Here is a 27,316-nt window from a genome sequence, read left to right as displayed (position 1 = left end):
ACAGGTGACACCCAGCTCTATATCTTGCTATCCCACTCTCCAGTTGATTTGCAGCTAAAGGGCAGAGGTCTTGAATCACTACCTGACTGCTGTCACCAAAGGCTAAAAGTGGCAAATTGAAACTGAAACAAGACAAGACAGAAGTGGTACTGATTGGGAAAGTGGAGATCCTGAACAATATTACTCTCCCTACTTTTGATGAAGCTTGACTGACCTGTGCTGACTCAGTTAAGAGCCTAGGGGTTATACTGGATCCAGCACTGCTGCTTGAGAAGCAAGTTAATGCAGCTGCAAAATGGCCTTCTCCAAACTCAGTCTGGCCTGGAAGATGGCCCCCTACCTTCACACCATTGATGTGTCCACCTGGATCCATGCCACAGTTATATTGAGACTAGACTACCATAATGAAAGGGTCCTGGCTGGACAACTACAAGCTTTTCTAGATGAGGCAAATTGTTTCGATCCTTTCAAATCTAGTTTTAGATCTGGTTATTGGACCAGCCTTGGTCACCCTCCTATATGACCTGCACCAGAAGACCCGCAACTTTGTTGATCCTCCTGTATCAACCTCTCAGTGGCTGTTAATATAATTGATCATGGTATCCTTCTGGACCGTCTTTCGAGCTGGGGTTGAGAGTCACCTTTTTGCAGTGGTCCTACCTAAAGGGTACGTTTTAGAAGGTAGTATTGGGGAGCTCCTGCTCAGTCTCTTGGCCTTTGACCTGTGAGGTTCCACAAGGTTCCATCTTGTCCCTGTTGCTTTTTAACATCTGCATGAAACTACTGGGTGAGGTTATCCAGAGATTTGGGCTGGGTTGTCAGCAATATGCAGATAACACTCAGCTCTATCTCGAACTTCCAGTTGATCCCAGGGAGGCTGTATAAACCCTGAACCAGTGTCTGGCTGCAGTTTTGGAATGGATTATGGAAGCATAATCCCAACAAGACAGAGGTGCTACTGGTGAGCAGAAGGTCTGACCCAGAATTTATGGTGTCACCTATTCTAGATGGATAGGTATCTCATAGTCATTTTGCAGAAACTAGTCAAGTTTTGTGAACTGAACGGCAACATGAGACAAGAAAGAAAGGCAGCAAGAGTAGCTGAATAAAGGGGAAATTATAGGTATAATTCTGCTATCTTTCAATTCAGATGAAAGTCAGAAGAAATGACCATTAATTGGTCATTTGATCATCTTTAAAATTGAGAGAAGAATGTAGAAAAATCAAATGTAAGACAGAGACCAGATGAAGCAATTTTAAACTCAGAGACGTGACGTGGAAGATAAGTGCATGGTATCATATGATTTCTTTGTGCAGAAACACTTTTAACAGGGCAGATGATGGAAGAAAGACCCTTCACCCCTCACTAAAAACACTATATAAAAATACTACTGTATTTGCTGAAAAGCCTTGTATTCTCAACATTATTACTACCCATGTGATGCTATATGAAAACATCAACAGATTGCCTGAATCTGTAGAGAACCTTTTTGCATTATTGTAATTTATAATAGGGAAACTAAGATTAGCCAGACAAAGCTGTCACGAGTTATACTTCTTGGCTGGTCAGACTGATCTTGTTCAGAATGGTAACCTCATAATACAGTTATCCTGGAAACTAGACCTTTTTTAAATTGAGTCGAAATGGTTTTAAATAATAAATTGCATTTTATAGACTTGCGCTATATGAAGACATAAATCAAGAGCATTTAGTACGCAATGTATTGGTTAGGGTGAAGAGTTTGTCTTTTCATGTCTTGCATTTACTAGTTTACCATTATTTGATATCTGTGCTTGGCTGAGAACAGAAAGATTTTTTTTTCTTGTGTGGATTTAGATCTTATGCTCAGCCAAAGTACATTAATGAAAAATGTGCCTGGATTCATTTCAAATTAACCTGATATATCTCCAACTACTTTCTTAATGCCATTTGCAATACTTATACCTGTCTGCAAACACCCTGGCCAAGATAAGTGATGTTGCTTGTCATATATTATTATATGGATTTCCCACAAAGTAAATTTTACTTGACAGTCTGCAAGTAAGTAAGAACTAATGTAGCCAGTTGCTGAAATGTTGACTTTGGCAGAATTGTGTTCAAATTGCTATTTACCCATCATCACAAGATATCTTCTTGTCTCTCAAAGAGGTTCATTTGTTCACCTGTAAAACAAAATTCACTAACTTAAAAATGCTGTAGTGACAAATACAACTATGGATGTACACAGAAAACAATGGAATATACATTCAAATTACCTTCAAACCTGGGAGCGGAGGTGCCATCTGGGCTAGGGATGATGCCAGTCCAGTTTGTTCACACGCATGCTTTGAGAGCCCTTCCACTGATGTCACTTCCAGTAGAAATGGAAGTGATGGGGCCTCAGCTGGGCCAGATCTGCAGAAGGCTCCCAGAGCATGTATGCACCATTTTGGCACATGCTCCAGCAGCTCTTGCCAGCCTTCCAACACTTCCTCCCTCCCGGCCATATGCACGAGGACAATAGGTAATGATGGGAGATACTCCGCCCCAAGCATGGGGCTGGCAACGCTAATGTAAATACTTATTGAGGGATTATATGTGGCATAATCCTAATTAAATTTATTCAGAAGTAAGTTCATTTGGGGGGCAGGCTAAAGGGGTCACCATAATTCGGATACAACTTGATGGCACTTTACACATACTTAAGTCCAATTAATGGAATTAATAATGTGGGTTTAGGATTGAATCCTTAAGTGCCATTAAAATCAGCAGGAGTTATTTAACTATCCATTGCATTAGGAAATAACTGTATTTCACTTCCTTTTCAAATGGTAGTCACACAAGAAATCCCATCTAAAAGATTAATAGCATTTTAATTTTTTAAATTAATATTTAAGTAGTGTTTCTTCAAGGCCAATTAATAAATGATGAATAGGCTGACTATATCCAGTTTACCAGATGTTTCCTCTCCTGCCCAACTGGCTGATTCTGAACACTCCTTTACAGATCATTTCTGGAGGATGGTGGAAGAAGGGAGGCAGGGATAAGATGCTGAGACATATAGGTTGTGTGCTAGCTACACTTCCCATATGGTTAGTGAAAAATTGGTGAATTATCATTAAATATAATGAATTGGCTTCAACAAAGTATAAATAGCAAAAAAATAGCTGCTAGCATTGTTCCTCAAATGCTACACAAGAATTTGCAGTGCTAGAATAGATTTTATAATCATTCTTACACTTCTGCAAAGGGTATACAAACTCTTGTGAGAGATGATGTGAAAGCAGAACACATTTGGATTCAGTTTTCCTTGTCTTGAATAATACTTTGACGTAATACAGCAATTCCCTAAGCAGAAGACACTCTTTATGCAGAAGAGCATCTTCAGATCAACTGGGTGCATTAATAACTATATGGCTTATTATATCCATATTCCAATATTTTAATGTTAGGAAATGGTTAGGTTATGCATATTGAGGATTGTTGCATATGAGCCTGAAAATCATCCTCAGAAAAGGACTGAAAAAAAATATATCTAGAAGACTGTAATATTTTGCCAGATGACACAAATGAAAGACTGGCACATGCTTATCAATAGCATACTCAAATCAAGAATAATATATGGTTCTGTTTGGGTTCCTAAGATGGGTTTTTTTTTTCACTCAGGCATTCTTTATTAACTTTCTTATTGTAAGGATGCCAGCCAACTCTCAAGAGACTTCACTTCATGAGTAAAAGTTCTTTATTGATAAGATGCCAGTATCATACACTTATGCTATCTTTGCTAAAATTGGCGACTACAGATAAGTATCATGCAGATATAGGTCCCCCAAGGCTACTCCTAATTAGAGGTGGGCATGAACCACAATACAAACCAAAAAAACTGCATGAACCTGGCCAATTCTTGGTTCGTTAACACGCGGTTTGTGCGACCGTGTGTTAACGAATCCCCATGACTTTTTTGGCCCAGTTTGTGCAATTTGTGAGCAGTTTGTGACCCCAGACAGGCTGGCACCACTGAGGAGAGTGTGAAACTGACAGCCATATTCCCCTGCTGCCAGCGAGCGGCAGGAGAAGGGGGCTGTCAGTTTCACACACCTTGGGCTAAAGCCAGTGCGGGGTGTGTGAAGTTGACAGCCCCCTTCTGCCACTGGCAAGCAGCAGGAGAATGGGGCTGTCAGTTTCACACACCCCATGCTGGCTTCAGCCCATCGGTTGAACCCAGCGTGGGGTGAGTGAAACTGACAGCCCCATTCTCCTGCCACCTGAGCGGGAGGAGAATGACAGCTGTCAGTCTGACAGACCCTGAGTCAGGTTCAGCCCATGGGCTGAAGCTGACGCAGGGTGAGTGAAGCTGACAGCTTCCATCCTCCTGCCACTTGGGACAGAAGAACAGGCTGTCAGTTTCACTCACCCCACACTGGGTTCAGCTGATGGGCTGAACCCGGCATAGGGTGAGTGAAGCTGACCGCCCTGTTCTCCTGTCCCCCAAGTGGCAGGAGAACGGGAGCTGTCAGTTTGACAGACCCCACACCAGCCTCAGCCCATAGGCAGAACCTGGTGCAGGGTCTGTCAAACTGACAGCTGTTGTTCTCCCGCTCGGGCAGCAGAACAGAGTTCAGCTGGTGTGGGGTGAGTGAAACTGGCAGCCCTGATCTGCCGCCCGAGCAGGAGGAGAATGACAGTTGTCAGTTTGACAGACCCTGTGCTGGGTTCAGCCCATGGGCTGAGGCCGGCATGGGGTCTGTCAAACTGACCGCTCCCATTCTCCTGCCACTCGCGGGACAAGAGAACATGACTGTCAGTTTCACATGCCCCTTGCAGGCTTCACCCAATTGGATGAAGGCTGTGCGGGGTGTTTTGAAACTGACAGACTTCTCCTGCCACTTTGGGGCAACAGGAGAAGGGGGCTGTCAGTTTCAAACACCCCACACCAGCTTCAGAAGCCAGCAGCAGGTGTCTGAATTCCACAAACTACAAACCAATTCGTGAACTGGTAAAAGTTCGTGGAAGCTTGTGGTTCCTGGTTGGTGGAATAGCAATGAACCATGAATCAGGTGTTTTGGTTTTTTTGGTTCATGCCCATGTCTACTCCTAATTTCCACCCCCCTTCTCCTAATGGTTCTCTAACTTTACATTCAGGAAAACAGGCTGTGTGATTCATGGACTGCTCACAATGAAGCAGGCTCCCATGCTTGGGAGAGATTACAGGCTCAGGAGATATTACAACAGGAACAAACACCTTTTGTTCTCTGTTTCTCACCCCGGGATCAAATAACAGAAAGACCCCACCAGCATCAGCTTCAGCTGCAGGGGGCGTTGAATTTGACAGGTGATTCTGAGCACCTGACACTTATGACTAAATTATAACTTATTTAAATGAAATCACGATAGTCTTTGCAGACAGTGATAGCTGTGATGCATTTGAACAATATTTTATGTGGAGCTGTTACTCACTTATAGAATCCAAGAGGCACTGGACACATCTTTAAATGAAACAGTAAGAATTCTCATAATCTAGTCCTGATTTTTGAGGTGAAACTCTTTGCTAAGCTAAAGTTTATTTCTTCTTTATTCTCACCCATCAGAGTAAAGCTCTCATTGCACAAACATCCTGGAACATCTATTAGCTCAACAAAGTAATGTAATATTTAGCCCAAAAACAGTTAACACTATATGGAAAGGAAGGATAAATTCAGTGAAGCTAAGAGGGATTATGTTAGCTATTAGTTTTTAGAACACCACTGATTTGGATGAAGGTGGAAAGGATGAATATTTATTAATTAATGATGCACAGCACTAAAGACTAATCTAGATTGACTAATGGCAGAGAGGTGAAAAAACTGTTCTGTAGTAGATGGGAGTGTTCAGCACAATGGAAAGGATAACTTTATTGACTGGTAATTGTGATGAAAACTGAGCCTTTGGAAAGGTGGTAACTTGGATCAGCTATGTGTGGTAGGGACAATATGGCCCCCCCCTAGGAAACCACTATTAGTTTTTAGGTTCTGACTTTTTTGGCATGACTTTTTTGGCCTGGTAGAACTTGTCCTTTAATATGATCATGATTCACTAGGGTTAAGTACATTAAAATAGAGTTTAAGAATCTGCTTAACATTCCCATTGAAAAAAATAGACTCCACCGCTTAATTTTGGCTTTTTTATGCTGTATTTGTTCAATGACAACAAAAGAAGAAAGGAAGGTAGTTTTATATGTTTATAAAATAAATTAATTACTTTTTCCCTACTTATTTTAAATAGGGTCGAGGCAACTTGGGTTCCATTTATGTTTGGGCTTCTGGAAATGGTGGAAGGAGTAAGGATCATTGTTCCTGTGATGGCTACACCAATAGCATCTACACTATCTCCATCAGCAGCACAGCTGAAAGTGGGAGAAAACCTTGGTATCTAGAAGAATGTGCATCTACACTAGCCACAACGTACAGCAGTGGAGAATCCTATGACAGGAAAATAGTATGTGGTATTTTCAACACGATCAAAGCATGTTTGTATTTCTTACTATTTTATGGGATATGAAAGGATGTCTACTAGGGCTTTGTGTAAATTAATAAATTTAGTAGTCTAGTAAATAAAAGTTGCTCAGGTCACTAGGCACATGTTAAATAAATGATTTAAAAATTCACTTTTCAACCAAATCTCCCTATCATTTGTGCAACTAAAAATTGGTTTGCACAACTAGATACCTCAACTATTGTTGGTGTCTTATTGAGCAAAAAATAGTTTTGTTTTCTCTCAGTTGTAGTTATCCATCACCCATACCAGTTCTGTTTAACGTTTTCTCCATTCCAGTCTCTTGCTGCTAATAAGGAGTTAAGATCAGCTGTTTTTCAAAATATTGTCTATCATTTCTTCCAGTAATCTGGGATGTTAGCCATCTCTCCTGGAAACTTTGCTGTTTTCAAATGATTAATTTAAAGACAAAATCTGAGGTAACTCTTCATTCCAGTAATGTTTCTATTTTTTTTTCCTTTTTTGAGAAATATTATATCTGTGTTTGGTTTGTTTCCTTAGAATCCTTGATAAGTAAAAGTAACGGGAAACAAATCTTTCAATTTCCCAGAAAATTACACTCCTGTGATGACATTTCTCATCATGTTTTAATAGGAACTTTTGTAACTCTTGGTACATAATAAAATATTTACTCTTCTTGTGCAATTTTGTTCTTTTCTAATTCCTCTTTATTTGAAAACATAGTTTAATTTAGTACACAGGGCTTCCTACGATACATTCTACTACTTACCTTGATAAAACCCTGAATTACGCTGCGTTAATCTCAAGTTGTTTAAGAAAAACATTTTAAGGTTGCTTTTTTAAATTGCCTTGTGTTGCATGTTGATGCTTTCCTTTTACTTTTAGCAGATATGTAGTATGATAGATTTGAGTATGTATTCTTGTATGCACAGAGCTGTCCTTGCCATTGAACTGAAATGGAAATCAGAATCTTGAATCAGAACCCTTGCTGGATGATATTAATAGACAACAGAAATGAATAATAGTGTTGCTTTTACAAATTGTTTCTATATTTTAAAATTGTGACTACCAGTGGTAATCCAAGGAATTTATGTCCCAAAGACAGTTAAGTCATATACATAGTTAAATAATAAAAAATGATAACAAAATGTAACAAAAATTTAAGGGATCAGCAAGTGAAATTAAAATAAGCTGTACTAAATTAATATGCCCTGACCTGGATAGCCCAGGTGAGCCTGCTCTCATCAGACCTCAGAGGCTAAGCAGGGTCGGCCATGGTTAGTACTTGGATGGGAGACCTCCAACGAAAACCAGGGTTGCAGAGGCAGACAATGGCAAACCACCTTTGTTAGTCTCTTTCCTTGAAAATCCACTAGGTGGTCGCCATAAGTCAACTATGCCTTGAGAGCTCTCTCCTCCACCACTGTATTAATATAAAATCTTTAAAATGATCACATAGATATTACAAGGACAAAAGCTGCATTCCCAAGAGCACTTTCCTGGGGGTAAACTCCACTGAATAAAATGACTTACTTCTGAGTGAGCCTACTTAGGATTTTTTCCAAAAGTGAATACAGAGGAATGATTTTATTTGTGGTTCTGCAAAAGAGATGGAACTGGCATTCTATGCCTAATATATTTTTGTTTTTTGTAATTAGTGAAGGGACAAATTCTGACACTGAGACAGGTTGAATTCTTGATTTTTAATCAGATCCAGACTCCTCATACTGAATAACTTGGGCCTCTCCAACATTAATCTTTTGTGCATCCCTAAACTGCAAACTTTTTACCAACTACCATGCCTTTTCTCAAATCTGAGTAATGTGATTGTAGTTACTATAGTGTTTTTGTGATAAATGTATTACTTTAGGCTTCAGGCCTGGATACTTCCCCATGCATGCAAATTCAGAGTATAATCCACAACCAAACTAGAAGAGTTTCAGGAGCTAAGAGCCACCCTACTGTGTTACATATCATAATGTATGAGAACAATTTATCACCATAAGTGTGTGCTCTACAATGATACCATAGTAGCCTAGAAATAGTACTGTTAAGGGATATTATTAAGAAACGCAGCACATTTGGCCAGGTCTCCCGGATACTTGTATAGTTAGCAGTGCTCCTCTCAAAGGCATTGGTTGCATATGACATTTTACATTTTACATCTATTTTACATTTTGGGTTGCACACTCAGTCTGTGGTTCTTGCTGTCCAATCTGAGTAGGCTTCACTTGCATTCTGTAAATCACAAAGATCTGAACATAAGAACATAGCGTATATTGATAAACATGTTGGATGTTTTCAAAAATTTCAGTGCTCAAGTTATGTACATGTAAAGTCTAGCGAATAATCTGTGCCTTCAGAGCAATTAATTTTTGAACTGTGTATTTGTTTCTGGTGTGATAAACTCGAGTAAATATTTTTATAACTTCCCTTTGATTTCCTTTTCACACTATTTGTACACCTTCTTAGGTAACAAATTTATACTCAGTTTTGTGTTTTCATTCATGTTGTCCATGCTGTTACATCCCAAGACAGTCTCTCAGTGTGAAGGTTAATGGGGATCATGTTGACAAGTCACAGTAGAGAACAAGCACTTACTCCTAGAAGAATTTTATGTGTAAAATCATCATTTTAATTTGTATCCCTAGTCAGTCTGTTTCAATTATGAATTCCACTGAATATATCCTCTTCAAAGGAGAACATCCTTAAGTCTGAAATTCTTTAAATATTTTAGTAGTAACAAAAGACGCTATTCAACAGAAACATTTCCAGCAATTTCTCTTCAACTGTATAATATTTCAGTACTTTATAGAACTTTGTCATATTCCAAATTATTCCTAGCTGAATTGTTTCACAGTACAAGTTCATAAGAATAATATCTAATTAAACTATTATTACTGTATGTATTACTGAGTTATATGTATAGCTCTCCTATACATCTGATCATTGCTGCTGTATGAAGTTCTGACATCACAGATTGGACATCACTGATAGAACTTTCATTTCACCTGACTCCAAACAGAATGCTTTATGGTGAAATTAGTTTGAACTTTCTGGCACAAGTGTATTAAGAATGCTATGAGAAATCAAGGGTGTACAAACTGGCAAATTTCAGGGTTCTCTAGTCTGGAGAGATTTACACCTATAATCTATAGGAAAAGTTAATGGGGTTACAGTTGATGTTTTCTGTAGCGCCATAAACTAGTTATTGAACTGGGCATGCTCTGGTAACATAAATAACAAGAACAATCCCAGGCAGCTCTACTTAGAATTGGTTCAATCAGTTCTATGGTGCTTACAGCCAGGAAACTGTTCTTAACGCTGCACTAATAAAAAGGATGGCCCAGGCTAGCTCAGTCTCATCAGAACTTAGAAGATAAGTAGGGTCAGCACTGGTTAGTGCTTGGAAGGAAGGACCACCAAGGGAGACCAGGATTGCTATGCAGAGGCAAGCAGTGGCAAACCACCCCTGTTAATCTTTTGCCTTTTAAAACCCAGCAAGGGTCATCATAAGCCAACTGCAGCTTGATGGCACTTTACATACACACAATAGGAGGATACAATATAAGCAGAATGTGGCTGTTGCTTTGAAATGGGGACAATGGTTGTTTAATAGGTGCCTGTACAAAGGGATCTGAATTTCTATGCACAGGGAAGTAGACTTAACAAAAACTTTGTGAATCTCTTTTCAGTTCATTGAGTGCTGACCTACTGAAAATACTTCTAGACCCAGACCCCTGTTATGTTTGTAATTCTGTACTTAATGAAGCAATATCTTCTATACATATGGAGCACTTAGAGCACTCTGAATCCTGTTATATAAATTATCATCATCATTACCTTATTATTATTATTATTATTATTATTATTATTATTATTATTATTATTATTATTATTATTATTATTATTATTGGTCCCCCATCCCCCAAAATAAAAATACCAACACAGCAAATGGGCTTAACTTGGATTTCTTTACTAAATAGCTGATCAGAGCCTAATTATAGCTGAAACATCAGCCCAGGCACCCTATCCACTAGGCTGCCAAATCCATGGCAGCATCATGGGAAATCCCACCCTGTCTTCAAGTGCAGAGTGGCATTGAGCCACCCATAGCTTTTCCTGTGTACAGAGGTATGCTCTGAGGTGCCTCCTCCACCAGGGCCTGTACTTCGTTTCTGCCATGCTGCTGTCCCAGGCCTCTGAAGGCCTCAGACTGAAAGGGCTTAATGGAGGGTTCCCAGACACCTTCTGTAGCGTACTTCCCAGGCCCTCAGCATTCCTTCCTTCTCCTCAGCCTGGATCTGGTGGCCTCTTTTATCTGCCATCCCCTAATTACCTATTCCAGCCACTCCTCCTGGCCTTGCCCCCAGGGCTTGTGCAGCCAATTGGTCCAGGGGGTGCAGTACCACCTGGCCCACATGGCAACCCCACTCCTACAAGCCCCTCCTAGGGTTTCCACCAGCCAATGGCTGGGAGAACTCCTGGGGTGCTCCCAGTCTGACACCCCTCCCCTTAACTAGCCTCACCAAAATACTTGGGACTCCCCCTGCATTGCTGGAAGTCCCTGACAAGGCCCCCAGCTGTTGCTGCATTGGGCCAACAACTCAACACAGTGAGGATTGACAAGGTGCTGGCCAATAATGTCACCAGAAAGAGTGGCTTTCATTGCAGTCAGGGAAGCTGCCAGTTGGCCTGTGGCCTTTGGCCACCTTCTGTGTCATCCTACAGGCCCTGGGTTACTCCTCCGACAACTTTGGGGCTGCTGAGATGTGAGTGGGGCCCTTCTTGGTCACCTCATCAGGCTGGTGCTCTGTGAGGCTCAAGGTGCTGTAGGCTGGAGGCTCCACATCTGGAGCCATCCCCAAACATATGACAAGAGAAACTGCTACTCTACCACCCTCTCCCCATGCTGGCAAACACAAGGGTTCAGATTGGTGAAGGGATGCACAGATTGGTGAAGACCCACCCCTAAGGAGGTCATGTCCAAACCCCCAATTAGTAAGACATGCCAGTTTGGGAAGCCTTCCCCATCATAAGATGCCTCCGGGTGCTCACCAACCCATTCTTTTACTTGACCCAAAGCCTGTTCCAGCCAATGTATACAGAGCCTAACCAGTCTAAATCTAGGCCTAGTTACATGAGTATTACTCTCCTGGGAAAGTGCCAAATGAAGCAAGATGGTAAAAAACATTTTTTGGCCAATCTGAAAGGGTCAAAAAATTGCAGCTCCCAAGTGACAGGTCACTTAGAATCATAGGGTTGGAAGTGATCTCTAGGGTCATCTAGTCCAACCCCCTGCACAATGCAGGAAATTCACAACTATGTCCCCCCCCAACTGCCCCAGTGCTCCCCACTCCATGTCCAGAAGATGGCAAAACACCTCAAGGATCTCTAGCCAAATTGGCCTGTGGAAAATTGCTACCTGACCCCAAGCTGGCGATTGGCATTACCCTGGGCATGTAAGAAGGCCAAAACAGGTGATGGGGCAGCTCCCAATGCCAAGTGCTGTTCCTGAGTAGGAGCTAGTCTATAAAGTTTGCTTGCTTGTTTCCCCTGAATGAGAAGCCCAATCTCTTTAAATGCCCACCCAAAAGCTTGGCATTTTCCTTTTCTGAAAAAAAAGGGCAAGCAAAGGCAGCTCTCAAGTTCCAAGAGGCAGGAGCTGGACATTATTACTGAATCAATTTAGTTCTGTTTACAATGTTTTGAATATTTCCTGACATCTCACTCTTGTGTACTTTGTAACAGAATTTGAAATGAACTATTAATCCCAGACTATAGCATTTTGCCATTCATAAAAATTGTATCTGCTTCTTCTGAAAAACAGATATGATCCCATATGGCACTGAACATATTTAGGCATCATGAGGTGCCAGGTGGATAAACTAATAGTACGCTAAGGATTTCAGTAAAGTTTTGTTTTCAGTTTGGGGAACATGCAAGTTGAATACCCTGTCATACCCTACACAGGTTAAAAATGTTCCAAATCCTTTTGGAGGCTCAAAATATGAAATACGAAATTTTTTGAAATGAGTTTTGGGTGACAAAAATGATAATCACCATCAAATAGGGCTATTTTTTTCCCTTCAATGTTTTTACTAAAAAAAATTGCTGTGGAGACACAGATCCAAAAAGAAGGGTGCACAGAAGAGGGAAGGATTTAGGGGGCTGGGGAAGGGAGCAGGTAAATAAGATAGATGGTTGAGGCTTCATTACATTTTGTGTTAACAAAAACAAAAATAGGGCTATTTTTGACCTGAATGACTAACTTTTTCCAGTATAGAGCATCAAAAAAACTGATGATACGCCTTCATAAAAATTGCATAGAAAGTCATTCCCTGGCACCTTGCATCTCTTGAGCAAATCACTCATAGAAAAGTATTGCAAGATGGCAGCTGATCCTAAGAAAACATTTGCAAACACCACCTTTTCTCTTGGTGGTTCCACTGTCTTTTTGAGGTGTACAAGGTGTCCCAGATAATGCATTCTTAGAAAGAAATATTTGAAAAGAATAGAAGAACATATTAGATATCCCAGTGGACTTCCAAATGTTGTTAGTAAAGTTCCTTTGAAAGTCTCAGATAGGATTTCAGCTGGAGAGATGGTCTTAACTCTTCTCCTAATAATATATTGGCCATAAAATGTTCTGTAAATAGAAATAAGAGAGATTGCAATGATATGCAGAATAATATGTTTATGTAGCCATTGTATAGACTTCATCATGCATAACCATGGTCACTGAAATCAACAACTTCAGTTATTTGTGCATTTAATTTTGTTTCATGGGTTCACTATTAACTTAGTTGATTGACTTTTAAAACCAGTAGTATCTTTTTGAGTGAAAGTTCTTAAGATGAGAAATTAATATGTATAAGAAGTATAAGAAATTACTGTTTGTTGAACTGTATTTTTCCCCATGGATCATAAGCTGCAATTCCAGTCAGTTCTCCCTTTCTCTGGGCTTTTATGCATGGGCTATTTGCCCGCCCCCCCATTTGGCCATATACTGTGTCAGATGTTTTTCTAATTTACACATAGCATTTGATACCTTCACTGGTGATGCCAACACTATACCACAGTTTGCCCAAGTTTAGCAAATGCAGATTTCTACTGACTTTTTCATCAATGTTAGAACATGCTGGGTCTGATTCCTCATGGAGGTGCATAACACACCAAACAAAAATGGGCCAAATAAATCAGCTTTCACTTCAGAAAATATCAGGAGAAAGGCAAGAGTGTGAAAAGGGCCTCTACCAATATTCCAGTGTGTTGTTCATGTGTCTGCCACACCGGTAGGCAATTCAGCAATTCAAGTTTCTTTTGGGGGAGAAGCCCAAACCAAACCATAGGCTCACGTGATTCTGTTCCCCAATTTTTTCAGTTGCTCTGTCTTCTACCAATGAGCCCATGCTTCTAGTCAGGGTAAAACTGACACTTTGTCTTATAAAATATTGGAATGTCCTCTTTTTACTGTTTTTAAGAATAATTGGATTTTACCTCTTTCAACTTGTTCTCCGGTTAATCATTCTCAGAGGGAAATTCTTCCCTATCTGATGCTAGATAGTGACCTAATATAACCTTGTTGGTTACTAAATTTCTGTCTAGCATATTTGCCTTTAGAAATTAATTTGTTATTCTGTTAGTCATTGCTCAAGATCATCTGATCATAGGAGCCCTGAAAGGGAAAGGAAGGCTTCCAGCTAAGGACTAAAAAAGACATGACGTTGTGAGATTTATGAATGAGTGCTCCACAGATTTTTTCAGTGCAAATAGCAACTGTGGGGGGGAGGGGGAAATGTAGTGATGTTGTGCTTGAATGGCACCCATCAGGAAAAATAACAAACTCGGAGATCCAATTGCAGTCAGGGAAATAGGGAGGAAGGAAAGGATTAAATTCCTCTCCTTCTGTGACAACCCCAAACAAACTGGAGCCTCACAGCTGCTATTGGTAAAAACATGGGAGTTTTGTCCAAGGACAGACCTAGTTGAGCATTCTGTTAGTTTTAACCATGAGGATGCTCCAGGGATCTGGCCATGGGAGTGATGAATATTCTATATCTCTAGCTTTAAGGGATAACGTTCAAACAATATTTTATCTAAATTTCTCAGTAAGAAGTAAACCTATGTCTTCTAGTGTTTTTGGTCAGTGAATGCATAAGCAGAAATGAATTTATTTCGGTTCACAACCAGCTTTAAACTAGTAAAATAAGACATTCCCTTATTTGGTAAGACATAAGCAGTAAGATGAATGGGAAGAATATGGCATTCTTTCAGCCTAATTCAATTGTATTTTATTAAAATTATGCACATTATATACCTTTAGATTCCACCATCACCACAAAATTTCTGGCTACAGGCCTGGGAAATTCAAAGCCTTTTGTCATTTACTTGCAAAGATTGGCTGCAATAAAATGTCATAACCCAGGACTTAAGGCCAAGCCCATGATAAATAGACAAGAAGAGGTGTTCTGACTGATATCAATATTGTACAGAAAGGCCATAGATACAAAAGCATTATCCTTGATATGAGCAACTTGTTTTATTCTTGACTATTGTTGTGAAAGAATTTGCTTTTCACATCATTTTCCATCCCTGCATGCTGAATTCTGGTTTCCAGGTTATTCAAGCATGTGCATAACTCAAGTATGGTGGCATGTCACCTTCCTGGCTGCCTGTTAACTTTTCTGCTGGCAGCAGCATTGATCTTTTCAATTGGTATTTCATGTTATTCTTTTAGAGGCTTTGCATGTTGTTCTCTGGCGTCATGTTTTATAAAAAAGTTTATACATACTTATCTTGGAACTCCTTTATAGATAAAATCATCTACTACTAAAATAGCCTCTGTGTTGTGCCTTTTCTTCCTTAAATGTTAGTAACTGTAATATATAAGGAAAGTGGTCATGGTTTTATGTGTCATTTTCTCACTGGCATATCTTTGGATGTGATTGTAAAGGCTGAATCTAATGAATTGTCACTGGAGGACGTCAGTGAAGAAAATGGGCAAAAGAGGAAAGGGAGGCTTTTGCCTGACTCTTCTTCCTTCTACTGCAAACCTCATGTGCCGTAAGGCATTTTGTTCTTGAGAATCCTTCAACCCCAAGCATTGCTTTTCAGTCACAGGAGCATGCTGCATAACGGGAAGGTGCAGAAGATTTGTCTCTATGAGGGCCTTACATAGGATACAACCTAATATTTTAATTTGGGGGTTATTGTTAAATCACTATTAATGACTGGAGAGAGCCTATCTAAAACCTCAGTGTTTGGGCCAGTTGCCGCTTTTAATTATTTGTACTTTTATATCATCTAGTCTGAGAAAAAAATTATTTCTCAGACTGGATGATATAATGTAAAATTCAATCCATACTACTGTTGGTAAGCGGTATACATATGTAATATTCAGACCTGCAAACCAAAACAAGAGACAAAAAAGGGGAGCAAAGAGAAAACAATTAGTTTGACAGTGCCAAACCAAAATGTTACCAGACATTTGTACCCAGTTGGGCCCATGATGATGCAGGTAGTGTGGGATGCAGCCCCTCAGCAGTTTTTGGTCTTCTCATTGTATCTCTCATTATAACCTTTTCTTTTTGCTTCTCACATCTACTTTCCTACTAACCTATTAATTGCACAGGACTATATAATATTTTACACTTTCATCATATACTCATATAGGACACACTAAAACAGGCATTTAAAACATGTATTCAGTACAAATACAGAAAATGCCAGATAGGCTATAACTTGAGGAGTAAAACCAATACATACAAGGTTAAACAAGCATTTGTTTGGCATAGTGGCATTATACACATGACATATCAGTGGAAGGAGGTGCTTGTAACTAAGTGTGCAAGTCCTCTTCCTGACATTTTCCTCATATGGGCATAGTGCCTACATCTGTACAAGCTGTCCTTGTTTGAAAAGTAGCATTCTTAATCATAAGGAATAAGGACAGATCCTACATACGTCCAGCTTGTAGGCACTGTGCCAATGTACTGCAAATGCATTAGGCAGGAGGCAGGTCAAGGGACAGATGTGAGCTAGAATATCACTAGCATTCTTACTCAGCTTCTATGTGCATTGACCCGGTACACAGATATGTTGTGTGTATAGGGCTACTATGAGTAGTAATTCAGTTATCTCAGTTCTTAAGTTGAGACATAGCGTCTACTCCTGTTGTTGGAATGAAGGTAGTAAAAGCTACTATTCTTGTTACAGAATGTGTGAAACAAATAGCAAGGCACAGTTTAATTCTCCATGCAGTGTTGCTATTGAATATTGAACTTGTTCAATCTTTTGGCTGACATTAGTGATAAAACTCATGGTTTTCATGACTTTGGATTTTCAGTACTGTTCTGTGAAGCAAATTGTTCTCAGATTTTCTCAAGCTTCAAAAGGGTCAAAGGTTCTAAATTCTCATTTTCCTACCCATTCAAGATCAAACTAGATATCCTGTATATGACTTGCAAATGTACCATTGAGAGCTAACATTCCGAAATCTGTACCAGGGCTAGATTTGGCTCAGGAGTGCAGTACAGGAGGAAGAAGGGTTTCATCCCTCTCTCCTGTGCCAGTTTGCTCTGCTGTGGGCTATGTTGAGTATATGTATAGCCCCACAGTAGAGCAAAATGCACCCCCCCCGCCCCCCGCCATTTTGGCTTGGGAAAATAGCATGAGAGGAAAAGCTGGAGTGTCTCTTTGCCCAGCACCACATTTCTGGGCTAAATTAGGCCCTAGCATGCTTGAGAACATTAGTTCCCCAATGACACATATGACTGCAAAGAAACTCCAACCCAACTTGGGTCAAACATATCATTTAAATTGGCCCTCAGTACTTGACCTGACCATAAGTAATTTGGGCAACTGAAATATATTTTCATGCCTGCAACCATGTTCTGAATTTCATGATCTCTTTTTTCCAGATCACTACAGACCTAAGACAGCGTTGCACAGACAGCCACACAGGAACATCAGCCTCTGCTCCTATGGCTGCAGGAATCATTGCACTAGCACTGGAAGCAAAGTAAGATTTGATCAATATCTTTAATGTAAAAGTCCTCAGGGATCAGATTTTGTGTATGGGGGGGGGGCGCTGGTTTATTTACTTCATTAGTTTTACCCCAAAGTATCTGAGGTAAAACCTCAGCTAGATAAGGACCTCAGTCAGAGAAGGGTAGAGAAAATGGTAGTGACCACCTTGGGCCCACACTTTTGGGAGCCCTGCACTTAAATTAAAGAAGCTGTTGATCATCTAAGCAGCAGGCAAGGCAGCCTCACCCATACTGACACTGCCACCCAAGTGATCAGTGACTTCTTGGGTCAAACGAAAGGGATATTTCCCTCTTCCTTTGGCTGAATATCAGATCAGTCTGCCTAAGCAACAGAAGTGTTTTAAAGCTAGTGAGGCGAGGGAGGAGCTTATCCCAAACCTTCTGTCCCCTTGGGAACTGCAGTAATGTTCTGGTACATTCTCAATAGTTTGTCATGCACCTATTTTAAGTAACAGCTCCAACTTTTATCATAAATAAATATTCCAAATATATATACTACATCAATAATGGTTTATGGGCTATTCTGTACCATATATGAATAAAAGGGAAATTTCACACAGAACTGGTTTTAAGTCGAATCAAGAAAAACATGAAAGCTATTATAATTATAGGCCTCTGTTCCTTATAAATGCCAGATTTGCAATGCCATCCTAAGCAGAGTGATACCCACTGATTTCAATGGATTTAGAAGGGTGTAACTGTATTTAGGATTGCACTGTAGAGGTCAAACTATTATTATTGAACTTACATGGCATGAATAAAAAATTGCATAAGAAATCGAATAAGAGGCAATAGGAGACTTTATTTGAAAAGGTGATTCTACTTTGAATAGATTAGTGTTTGTGTCATTATAATTAGATTGTAAATGCAGCTTTTGGAGAAAAGTTAATATAACCATATTATCTGAAAATGGTTCTTCCAATCTCATCTTAATTTTAGTTGTAAAGCAGTTACAGTTTTTCCGCAACTCCACTGTATAGATAAAATTATATTTGTGTGAACCAATATATTATATTATAATCATCTTATATACTAATACTCAAGTGTCCCTGATCTGAGGATACTTAAATCCAGAGACTGGAGCCATGAACAGACAAGACATATATTCCTACACACCTAAAACATTTCCCAAATTTGCAGAAAAATATGTAATCTACAAAAATACATTGTTTTTTTTAAAGACCGAAGTGATAACAGGCACACCTGTAACTTTAACCAGCTTTAACCAGGCTTTAGTGGTTGTTGCTAGGCTACCATAACAGTTCAGTTGGTATTACAGGCTTGGTTTCTGTCAGTAAATGGCATGGGGAGGGGCAGGGGCCTTTCCAGGGCTGTTTTGGCCTAGCCCAGAATTGACCACTACAAGACTTGCTACCACATGACTTGCAGAAAACACCCAGGCCTGGCTGCTTGCTGCTGTTGAACAGCAACCCTCTAAGGCAGTATAGTGTAGTGGTTAGAGTTTCAGAGTAGGATTTGGAAGATCTAGGTTTGAATCACAACTCTGCTGTGGAAGCTCACTGAGTAACCTAGATCCAGTCACATACTGTCAGCCTAACCTGCCTCTGAGAGATATTGTGAGGATGATACGGAGGCAAGGAGAATGATGTAAGATGCTTTGAGTCCCTATGGTGGAGAAAGGCAGTAAATAAATTAATTAAGAAATATTGGTGAAGGGGGTCAGATAAAAGGTAAGTTGTTTAGTAGGTTTGAAGGAGAGAAGGATATAGGGAATGGTGAGTATATGGAAGCTGCCAGGAGAAGGGAAAGAAGAAACAGTGTGATAAGGGGGATACAGGGGGAAATGATCTACCTCCTGCAAGCCCTTGCAGATTTTCCACCACGCAACTGGGCCTGGCTCAGCCAGCACCATGCCACTGGGCTATAGGAGAGAGGCTGTTGGGATGGGGGTGTGAAGTGGATGGGGGGGCAGGTAAAGGTGGGTGGGAAGGAGAGAAGGGAGCAGCACAAGGGGAGAAACTGGGGGACAGGGAAAGGAAAGAGGACAAGGTGGAGAGGGGAAAATGAGATACCCCTGCAAGTCCTTGTGGGCCCCAACTTGTATTTATATAATACTATAATGCATTTATATTGCCAGATTATTTGAAACTGGAAACAAATCGCTCTTATAACAGAAACTTTCAAAATGTAAGGGCACCTAAGACATAAATCATTGTTACTCTGAGTCCAAAATTTATCACATGTCAAGAATACCTGATGGAATTATAATGGTGCATACTGGTCATCAGCAGTTTACGGTGCTGTAGTTGTAGACATTCTCATGACTAATTCATAGCCTGATACAATATGATTTTTTTAGTTAAATGATAAGCAAAATTGTAATATTTTACATCATGGTCTTCCTATGTTAACTTAAAAGTAAGTCCCTTAATAAAACTAATTAGTATTGTCTTAAGCTTCTATACTGTTCCATTAAAATAATTTGCTGTTGTTCATTTCTATGTATTTAGTAGGTCACCATTAATCATCAGTTCTTCAAAGGTCAAGTTCTAATTAACATAATTTTATTTTGTATCCTTAAATTTCTTCCTCTGGATTTGATTAATATTTTTTTATTCTTTAACACCAATTCTCAATAATGTAAAGTGACATTTTCTCTTGGAACTGTTTAGGTTAATATTGTTGAATAGCCTTCAGGATAGGGAACTGTCTTTGGTTGTTAGTGGATTGGTGGAGCTAGATTGGCAGGTCAGTCCTGTGGGGCGGGGTGTCTTTATCTGATAACACATCTTCCTCTTGCTCTTAGAGATCTAGGTGGCAATCGCAATTCAGAGACTATTTCTGGCAGATACAGGGACTGAGAGATCTTATAAGATTATCATGGTACTAGGGTATTAGCAAAGAAGTCTGGGGACTGGTTTTATCACCCCATTGTATAACAAAAGAATTGCCATGTTCGTACTTCCAGGAGGTTTAATTTAATGCTCTGGCCGCAGGCCTGCCATTGGAATCCCAGTGTACTGTTGCCCTTTCTGGGGCACAAGAATACAAAGGAAAGAACATGTTTCGGTGATGTATGTGATATGTCCAGAGCCACCAGGGCTTTTAGATGGGGCCACATATTGTGTGTGTGTGTTGGGGGGGGGGGGTGGGAATGGCTTTTCTACCACATGGGCTATGTCATGTTTTTTGAAGACATAAATTTCCAACCAGCATCACCTCCATTTTGTCTGAACTCAGTTTAATTAGTTTACCTTAAACAACTTAACCACAACAGCCAAGCACTGGTTTAGGAGGGATACAACTAGTGTTGGAGGGTTCGATAAAGAGATGTATAGTTTAGTGTCATCAGCATATTGATTACACCCAATTCCAAAGTCAGAATTGATCTCAGAAAAAGTTTCATATAAATATTAAACATGGAAAATAAAGTCTGAGGCACCTCCCAGAAGTTGATCAGAATCCCCAGCCACCACCCTCTGCACACAGTCAGACAAAAAATATGGAAATCCCTCCTGTGCTTTTCCTGTAATACCAGTACCATTTTTCATATTGTGTGGCCTTCTGTGTTAGAGGGAGCCAAAAGATCAAGCAGCATTCAAAGGGAAGCAGATAAATGGAGATTTTCCACCAGAGCAACCAAGGCTATCTCTGTTCCATAGTCAGTCCTACAATCGGATTGAAATGGATCAGGAATAATTTCTTATAAAAGTCTATCATTTAGTGGCTTATGCCTCATCTTTGAATAATAAATAACATAGTCCATTCCATTTACTCAAATGTGTAATGGTATTCTTTTTTCACCAGGTTCATGATATAATGTCAAGTCAGCATCAATTGATATACAATAGCTAAGGGATAGATTTTAAGATCCTAAATATTTAGTAGGCCTGACAGGCAAATGACAAATACAAAATGCTGAAGACACTAATGGATCAGGAGAAGTTTTTCAGCCAATAGGGAGGAGAGGTTTAGGATATGCGTCTCAGAGTCTAATAAGAGATAACTTATTATAGCAAGAATTCAGTTGAAATGCATTTTCTGGAATTTCTTTCTAAAAGAAACCTGACTGAAAGTAAAATTAAACTATGTGGCAGAGGATAGACTGCATTTTTCAGTCAGCAAGCCAGGGCATGCAAATGATAACGCATATTTATCTTATTTAGAATCAATCTGAATTCAAGCAAAATTTAACCCGTCTGCTTCTGTTGTCCACAAAATATTCCTTATCCAGGATTCTTTACATAGTTATGTTAATTATCCATTTGTTATAAATCCAAAAATACATCAATGATGTTTCATGTATCATTTGCCTGCTTCATCAAAAAAAGAAAGCAACTACATGTAATATAAGAAAAAATAGCTGTATATCTATTCATTTATTCAGAAGCTGATATAGCCTCTTTTGAATGGTATCTGAGGGGTAGATTTTTCATGAGCGCATATAGACCGACCTCCAGCTTGTATGTAGGAAAATACTGGGGAGTTTGGTTGATTGTTAAGTGAAACATTATTAGTGGTACAATAGAGATGATTACACCACTTTTGTAATACTATGTGATTGCTGTTGCTCTGTCCACCACCATCACCATCCATGAAGTACAAATGCAGATACCTCTCAACCTCTCCTTTTCCTGAATGTTCAATGTAGATCATTCTCAACATGGCCAAATCTTTGGACACTTAAATCTAGAATTTGGAGCGATGAACAGAGCTTTCTACAAACCTGAAAAATGCCCCAAGTTTGCAGAAGAATTGAAATTATGAAATGGGGAGGGGGGGCCATGGGAATTAAATAAGGTTGCCACAAATTCCACATGGAACGTGGAGATCTCCTGGAATTACAATTCATCTCCAGACTACAAGGAACAGTTCTGGATAAGATAGCTGCTTTGGAGGGTGGAGTTCATGGCATTATATCTCTCTTGAAGACTGTCCCCTCCCCAAACCTCACCCTCCCATGCTCCACCCCAAATCTTCAGGAATTTCCCAACATGAAGTTGGAAACCTTAGGGTTAACCCCTCCTAAAATGATAAAAGGGGTGCATGAAACTTTAAGAAGCAGATGCCTTAATTAGCCATTGCTAGGCAACTAGAACAGTTTTGCCAGTCTTCCCGTCTTGGTTTCTGTCTAAGGCAGGGGGAGGAGGCAGGTCCCTCTCAGGGCTGTTTTGACCTTTGAGGGAGAACTTGTCAGAGCCAGGCCCAGCAGCAACCACCAGGCCCCTTGCTGCAACCAAATTTGCATGACCCATCCAGGACTGGCTGCTTCCTACTGTTCAACAGCAGCTATACCATGAAATCCAGTGTGGTGCAGTAAGATCTTCAGACTAGGATATGGAAGACCCGAGTTTGAATCCCCGCTCTGCTGCAGAGGCTCACTAGGTGACCTTGGACCAGTCACATACTCTCAGCCTAACCTACTTCACAGGATTGTTGTGAGGATAAAAAGGAGATGATGCTTTGTGTCCCCTTTGAAGAGAAAGGTGAGGTATAAATGAAGTAAATAAATAATAAATATAGTTGAAGATGAGGGGTGGATACAAGATAGTTTGTGGGTGGCTGAGAAGGTGATAATTAGGAAGGGAAAGGGGAAATGATATGGGAGTTGCCAGGCGGCGGGAAAGTGGAAATAGTGCAGGGAGGGGGATGCATGGGAAAATGAGGTGTTCCCAGCAAGTCCTTGCAGGTTGCATGACTGCACCACACAACTAGGCCATAGTTTTCCAAACAGTGGCTGGTAGGGGGAGGAAAGCTGAATTGTTGTTGTTGTTGTTGTTTTACGCTTCTAGACCGCCCTCCCCATCAGACAGGCTCAAGGCAGTGAAGACAAATAAATGTAGATTGGCAGGTGAATAGAAAGGAGTGAAGGAAGCAGGAAAAGGGGAGAGGTTATGGGGATTTCAGGGAAGGGAAAGAGGAAAGAGTGGGGGGAACTGAAATACCCCCTCTTAAGTCCTTGAGGGCCTGCTGCTAGTTTTATCTAAGACTGTAACTTTCTTTAGCTATTTGTAATAAATTACTACTACTACTGATACAGATACCATACATCTGAACTAATAAACATACCACTTGTGATAAAACATATCTGTTACATTTGTGGAGAACCAGTGTGTCATAGTGGTTAGAGAACAGAACTAGGATGTGGGAAACTTCTGGTTTGATTCTCTGCTCTGCTTTGGAAGCTGCTGTGAGGAAGAAATGGAGGCAAGGAGAATTATGTAAGCTGCTTTTAGTGCCCATTGGGGAGAAACACCTACTTGATATAAATGAAGAAAATAAAAAGAAATAAGTAAATAAATAAATTGTACATTTGAATAATAACATTTGATTTATATACCTCCTTTCAGGACAACTTAATGCCCACTCACAGCGGTTTACAAAGTGTGTTATTATTATCCTCACAACAATCACCCTGTGAGGTGGGTGGGGCTGAGAGAGCTGTGACTGACCCAAGGTCACCCAGATGGCTTCAGTCAGAGAAGTGGGGAATCAAACCTGATTCTCCAGATTAGAGACCTGCCACTCTTAACTACTACACCAAACTGCTACAAATGATGCTGAATTATCATTGTCATTATTCAGCTTCAGTTTAGAAAGTCTTACTGCATAGTAATATGATCATCTGTATTCACCTAATTTCTGAGCATTGTCAGTGGTCTGACAGTGGCCCAATCATATCCCCAAAGACTTGAGGGAGCTTAAATTTTCTGAAGAGGGATGGTGGTTTCTGCTGCCCCCCCCCTCCCCTTTCCATTATAGATCTATGTATTGCATCCTATCTTGTCCCTCAGGGATAAATTGTATTTATTTTATTTATTTTTTATTTATGTTATTTATAGTCTGCCATCCTCAATGAGATTCAAGGTGGATTTCACTTTATAAGTCAATACAATCATTCATTGGGACATTCAATAAATGGCAAGGGGAACAGAAATTTGGAAACAAGCAGAAATCTGATAGAGAGCTGAAGAACGCTGAAACAAATTGAGGTGGCATAAGTTGATTTGACATATTAATAGCATATAAAGTATCCAGTAGGAGCATACATGCAACAGGCAGTACAGACGGGTATATTACATCTCTCTGAACCATTTACCTAGAGCACAGCCCTATTACTTGTATATGAAGGCCCTCCTGAATAATTCTGTTTTGCACAGTTTGTGGAAGCAAGGGGAGTGGGGTCTTTTCTGATCTCTTCAGGCAGGCTGTTCCATAAAGTGGGGGTTACTACAGAGAATGCTCATGTATGGGCAGCTGCTGATTTTGCCAATCTGCAGAAGGCTATGTTCAGATGAGCAAAACTGCTGTGGCAGAGCATAGGGAGAGCGGTAACCTTGTAGATACAAGGGACCAAACCCATGAAGGGCTTTGTATGTGGTAGTCAGTACCTTGGAATTGATGGATAGCCAAGGAGTGACTGCAGTAACTGATGGATAGCCAAGGAGTTACTGCAGTATAGGAGTAATATGCAGGCTCCATCTAGTTCCTGATAACTGAGGTGCAGCATTCTGAGTTGACTTTGAGAGGGGACCTATGTAGGATGCATTACAGTGGTCAGGTCTTCTTGACATTACTATGCTATGGATACGGTAGCGAGATTGGCCATGTCAAGGTAGAGGGCCATCTTCTAGGCTAGACTGAGTTTGTAGAAGGCATTTTTTGCAGTTGTGTTAACTTGCTTTTCTAGCAGCAGTGCTGAATCCAGTATAAACCCTAGGTTCTTAACCAAATCTGCAACTGTCAGCTGAACCCCATCAAAAGTGGGGAGTGCAGTATCCTTCAATATCTCCACCTTCCCAAACAGCATCATTTCCGTCTTATCTGGGCTCAGTTTCAATTTGTTTGCTTTCAGCCAATTGTCCACAGCTGTTTGGCAGCAACTGAGTGCCTCTACTGCATCACCAGGCTATTTGGACAGAGAGATATAGAGCTGGGTGTCATCCATGTATTGATGACATCCAATTCCGCAATTACAAATTGTTTCTCTTAAAAACTTTACATAAAAGTTGAATAACATGGGCGATGATATTGTGCCTGTGGAACCCTGCAAGGTAGTTCCCGTCCTGAAGATAGCTGGTCTCCAACAGCAGCTGTTTGAGCCCATTCAATAAGGAATTATTTAAACCAAACATTCCTTAATGCCCATTTCAAGGAGCTACAGCATGAGTTTGTTTGTGAATCTACAGACATTGCTGCTATCCCTTAAGAAAACTTAAAAGCACTTGAGTATTTGGAACTATATAGCTGGATACAGGCCACTGTCTCAAGTAATCAGATTCAATCTGCTGTAATACTCTCACAATGAATCCTCTCATCATGGAGGTCCTTGGGGAGATCCTTTGTGACTTTATACTCAGGGACACTAGTTCTGTTCAGAGGGAAAGTAAAATGTATTTCCTTATTTCGCAGAACGGGAGTGGGTTGAACAATATTTCATCTGTGTATTAAGAAGGTTCACCTCAATTTGAATAGGACAGTTTGTTTTAGTGGATAAGCCAAAAACAATAGCTAAGTGGTGGAAGCCTCCTTGTACAAATGGAAGGATAAGCGCAACTCCCATGTGACTAATCAGCAGTCATGAGACTTGGACCTGAGATTTTGTGTTGGCTGGAGTCAAGTGTTCCATAAGCTTCATATTTAAGTGCATTGGTGCTGCTCCTTGACATAAAGCCTGATAAAATTTATCTCCCTCTCAACTTACTGGAACTTGGGAGGTCAGCTAGTAAGTTTGTGATGACTAAATAAAGTATTACATATTGTATAATTAAGTTATTGCATTCTCTACAACAAATATCATGAAGGCTATTTGTTTAGAGTCTAACGCCAACTTAGCACTGTTCCATTCATGCAAGGATTGTTGTGCAAGTGATAGTGTGGCTTGCACAACAGTTCTAAAACACTTGGTAGCACTTACCATTTCATGTAATCAGCCCTTAATTTTTGCATGCATTCTGCATTGATGCAGGTTAGGAAACTGACCTTTCCTTGTCAGTAACGGTAATCTCGCAAAGTGGAAATACTTGTCTGAATCTGATTTTCTTAACATAAATCAAAGAAGCTCCTCCCACTAGTTCAATGTCAGTCACACTGGCAAAATCAGATAATCAAATAATCACCCTAACCCCTCTATCCTGGCATATTGGACTGCTTGGCAGGTTCTCTCCGTCTGGATAAAGTGCTATGGTATGCATAACAAATAATAATACATGGAGGTATTTGGAAAAATCTAAGCAGTTCCTTTCATTATCTGTACATGGCTCAATGAAAAGATTATTTGACATCTTAAAATGTGATAATTCTCTGTAGAATATGAAAAAATGTTGCTCCCTCAGCTGTAAATTCTGTTCTGAATGTTCATTAAATTAGAATGTGAATTTTGGATGATTCATTGAACTTAGATTTATCTTAAGAAGCAAAAAAAAATTGGAAGGGTTTTGGTTAGCCCATGAGTGATGGATAATTTGTGGACCAGCCAGGCAGCTGTGTTATGCTCTGTTTATGACCTTTTGGGGTGGAATTTTGTAAAAACTGTAGAAGAAAAAATGTTGGTTGGAATATGAGCATTTTCATTTCATATTTTTCTGAGTGTTCCACTAGTAAATGAATAGGACAGCACAGATGTTGCAACAAATGGAAGGACATGAAGATGTTAATACCAGGTGCAGCAAAACCGAAAAGAGGGCCTTCTCAGTTTGGCAGCATAAATGTGGAACTCCCTCCCTCAGGATATTCATCTGTCCCCTTCCATCATTGTATTTCTGTTGGTGGGTGAAGACTTTTTTCTTTGGTTTGGTTTGGTGTTCCCTTAGTGACCTCTCCTTCCTGCCCT

At 40.1% G+C, this 27,316-nt stretch overlaps 1 protein-coding gene across 2 annotated transcripts in view; it reads left to right on the top strand.

Annotated features, from left to right (window-relative positions):
- The window catches only part of PCSK5 (proprotein convertase subtilisin/kexin type 5), a 387,486-nt gene that overhangs the window by 189,865 nt on the left and 170,305 nt on the right, over positions 1 to 27,316 (top strand). For both annotated transcript variants that reach the window (XM_054986670.1, XM_054986669.1), the window contains exons 8-9: positions 6,242 to 6,454; positions 17,395 to 17,495. In XM_054986670.1, the coding sequence (XP_054842645.1) occupies positions 6,242 to 6,454; positions 17,395 to 17,495 (314 nt within the window). The remainder of the gene's footprint in view (positions 1 to 6,241; positions 6,455 to 17,394; positions 17,496 to 27,316) is intronic.

The sequence above is a fragment of the Eublepharis macularius genome, chromosome 8 (genome assembly GCF_028583425.1).
Source record: "Eublepharis macularius isolate TG4126 chromosome 8, MPM_Emac_v1.0, whole genome shotgun sequence".
Taxonomy (NCBI): Eukaryota; Metazoa; Chordata; class Lepidosauria; order Squamata; family Eublepharidae; genus Eublepharis; species Eublepharis macularius.
Note: the sequence above shows the minus strand (reverse complement) of the source record. Positions and strands in the feature narration are given on the sequence as shown.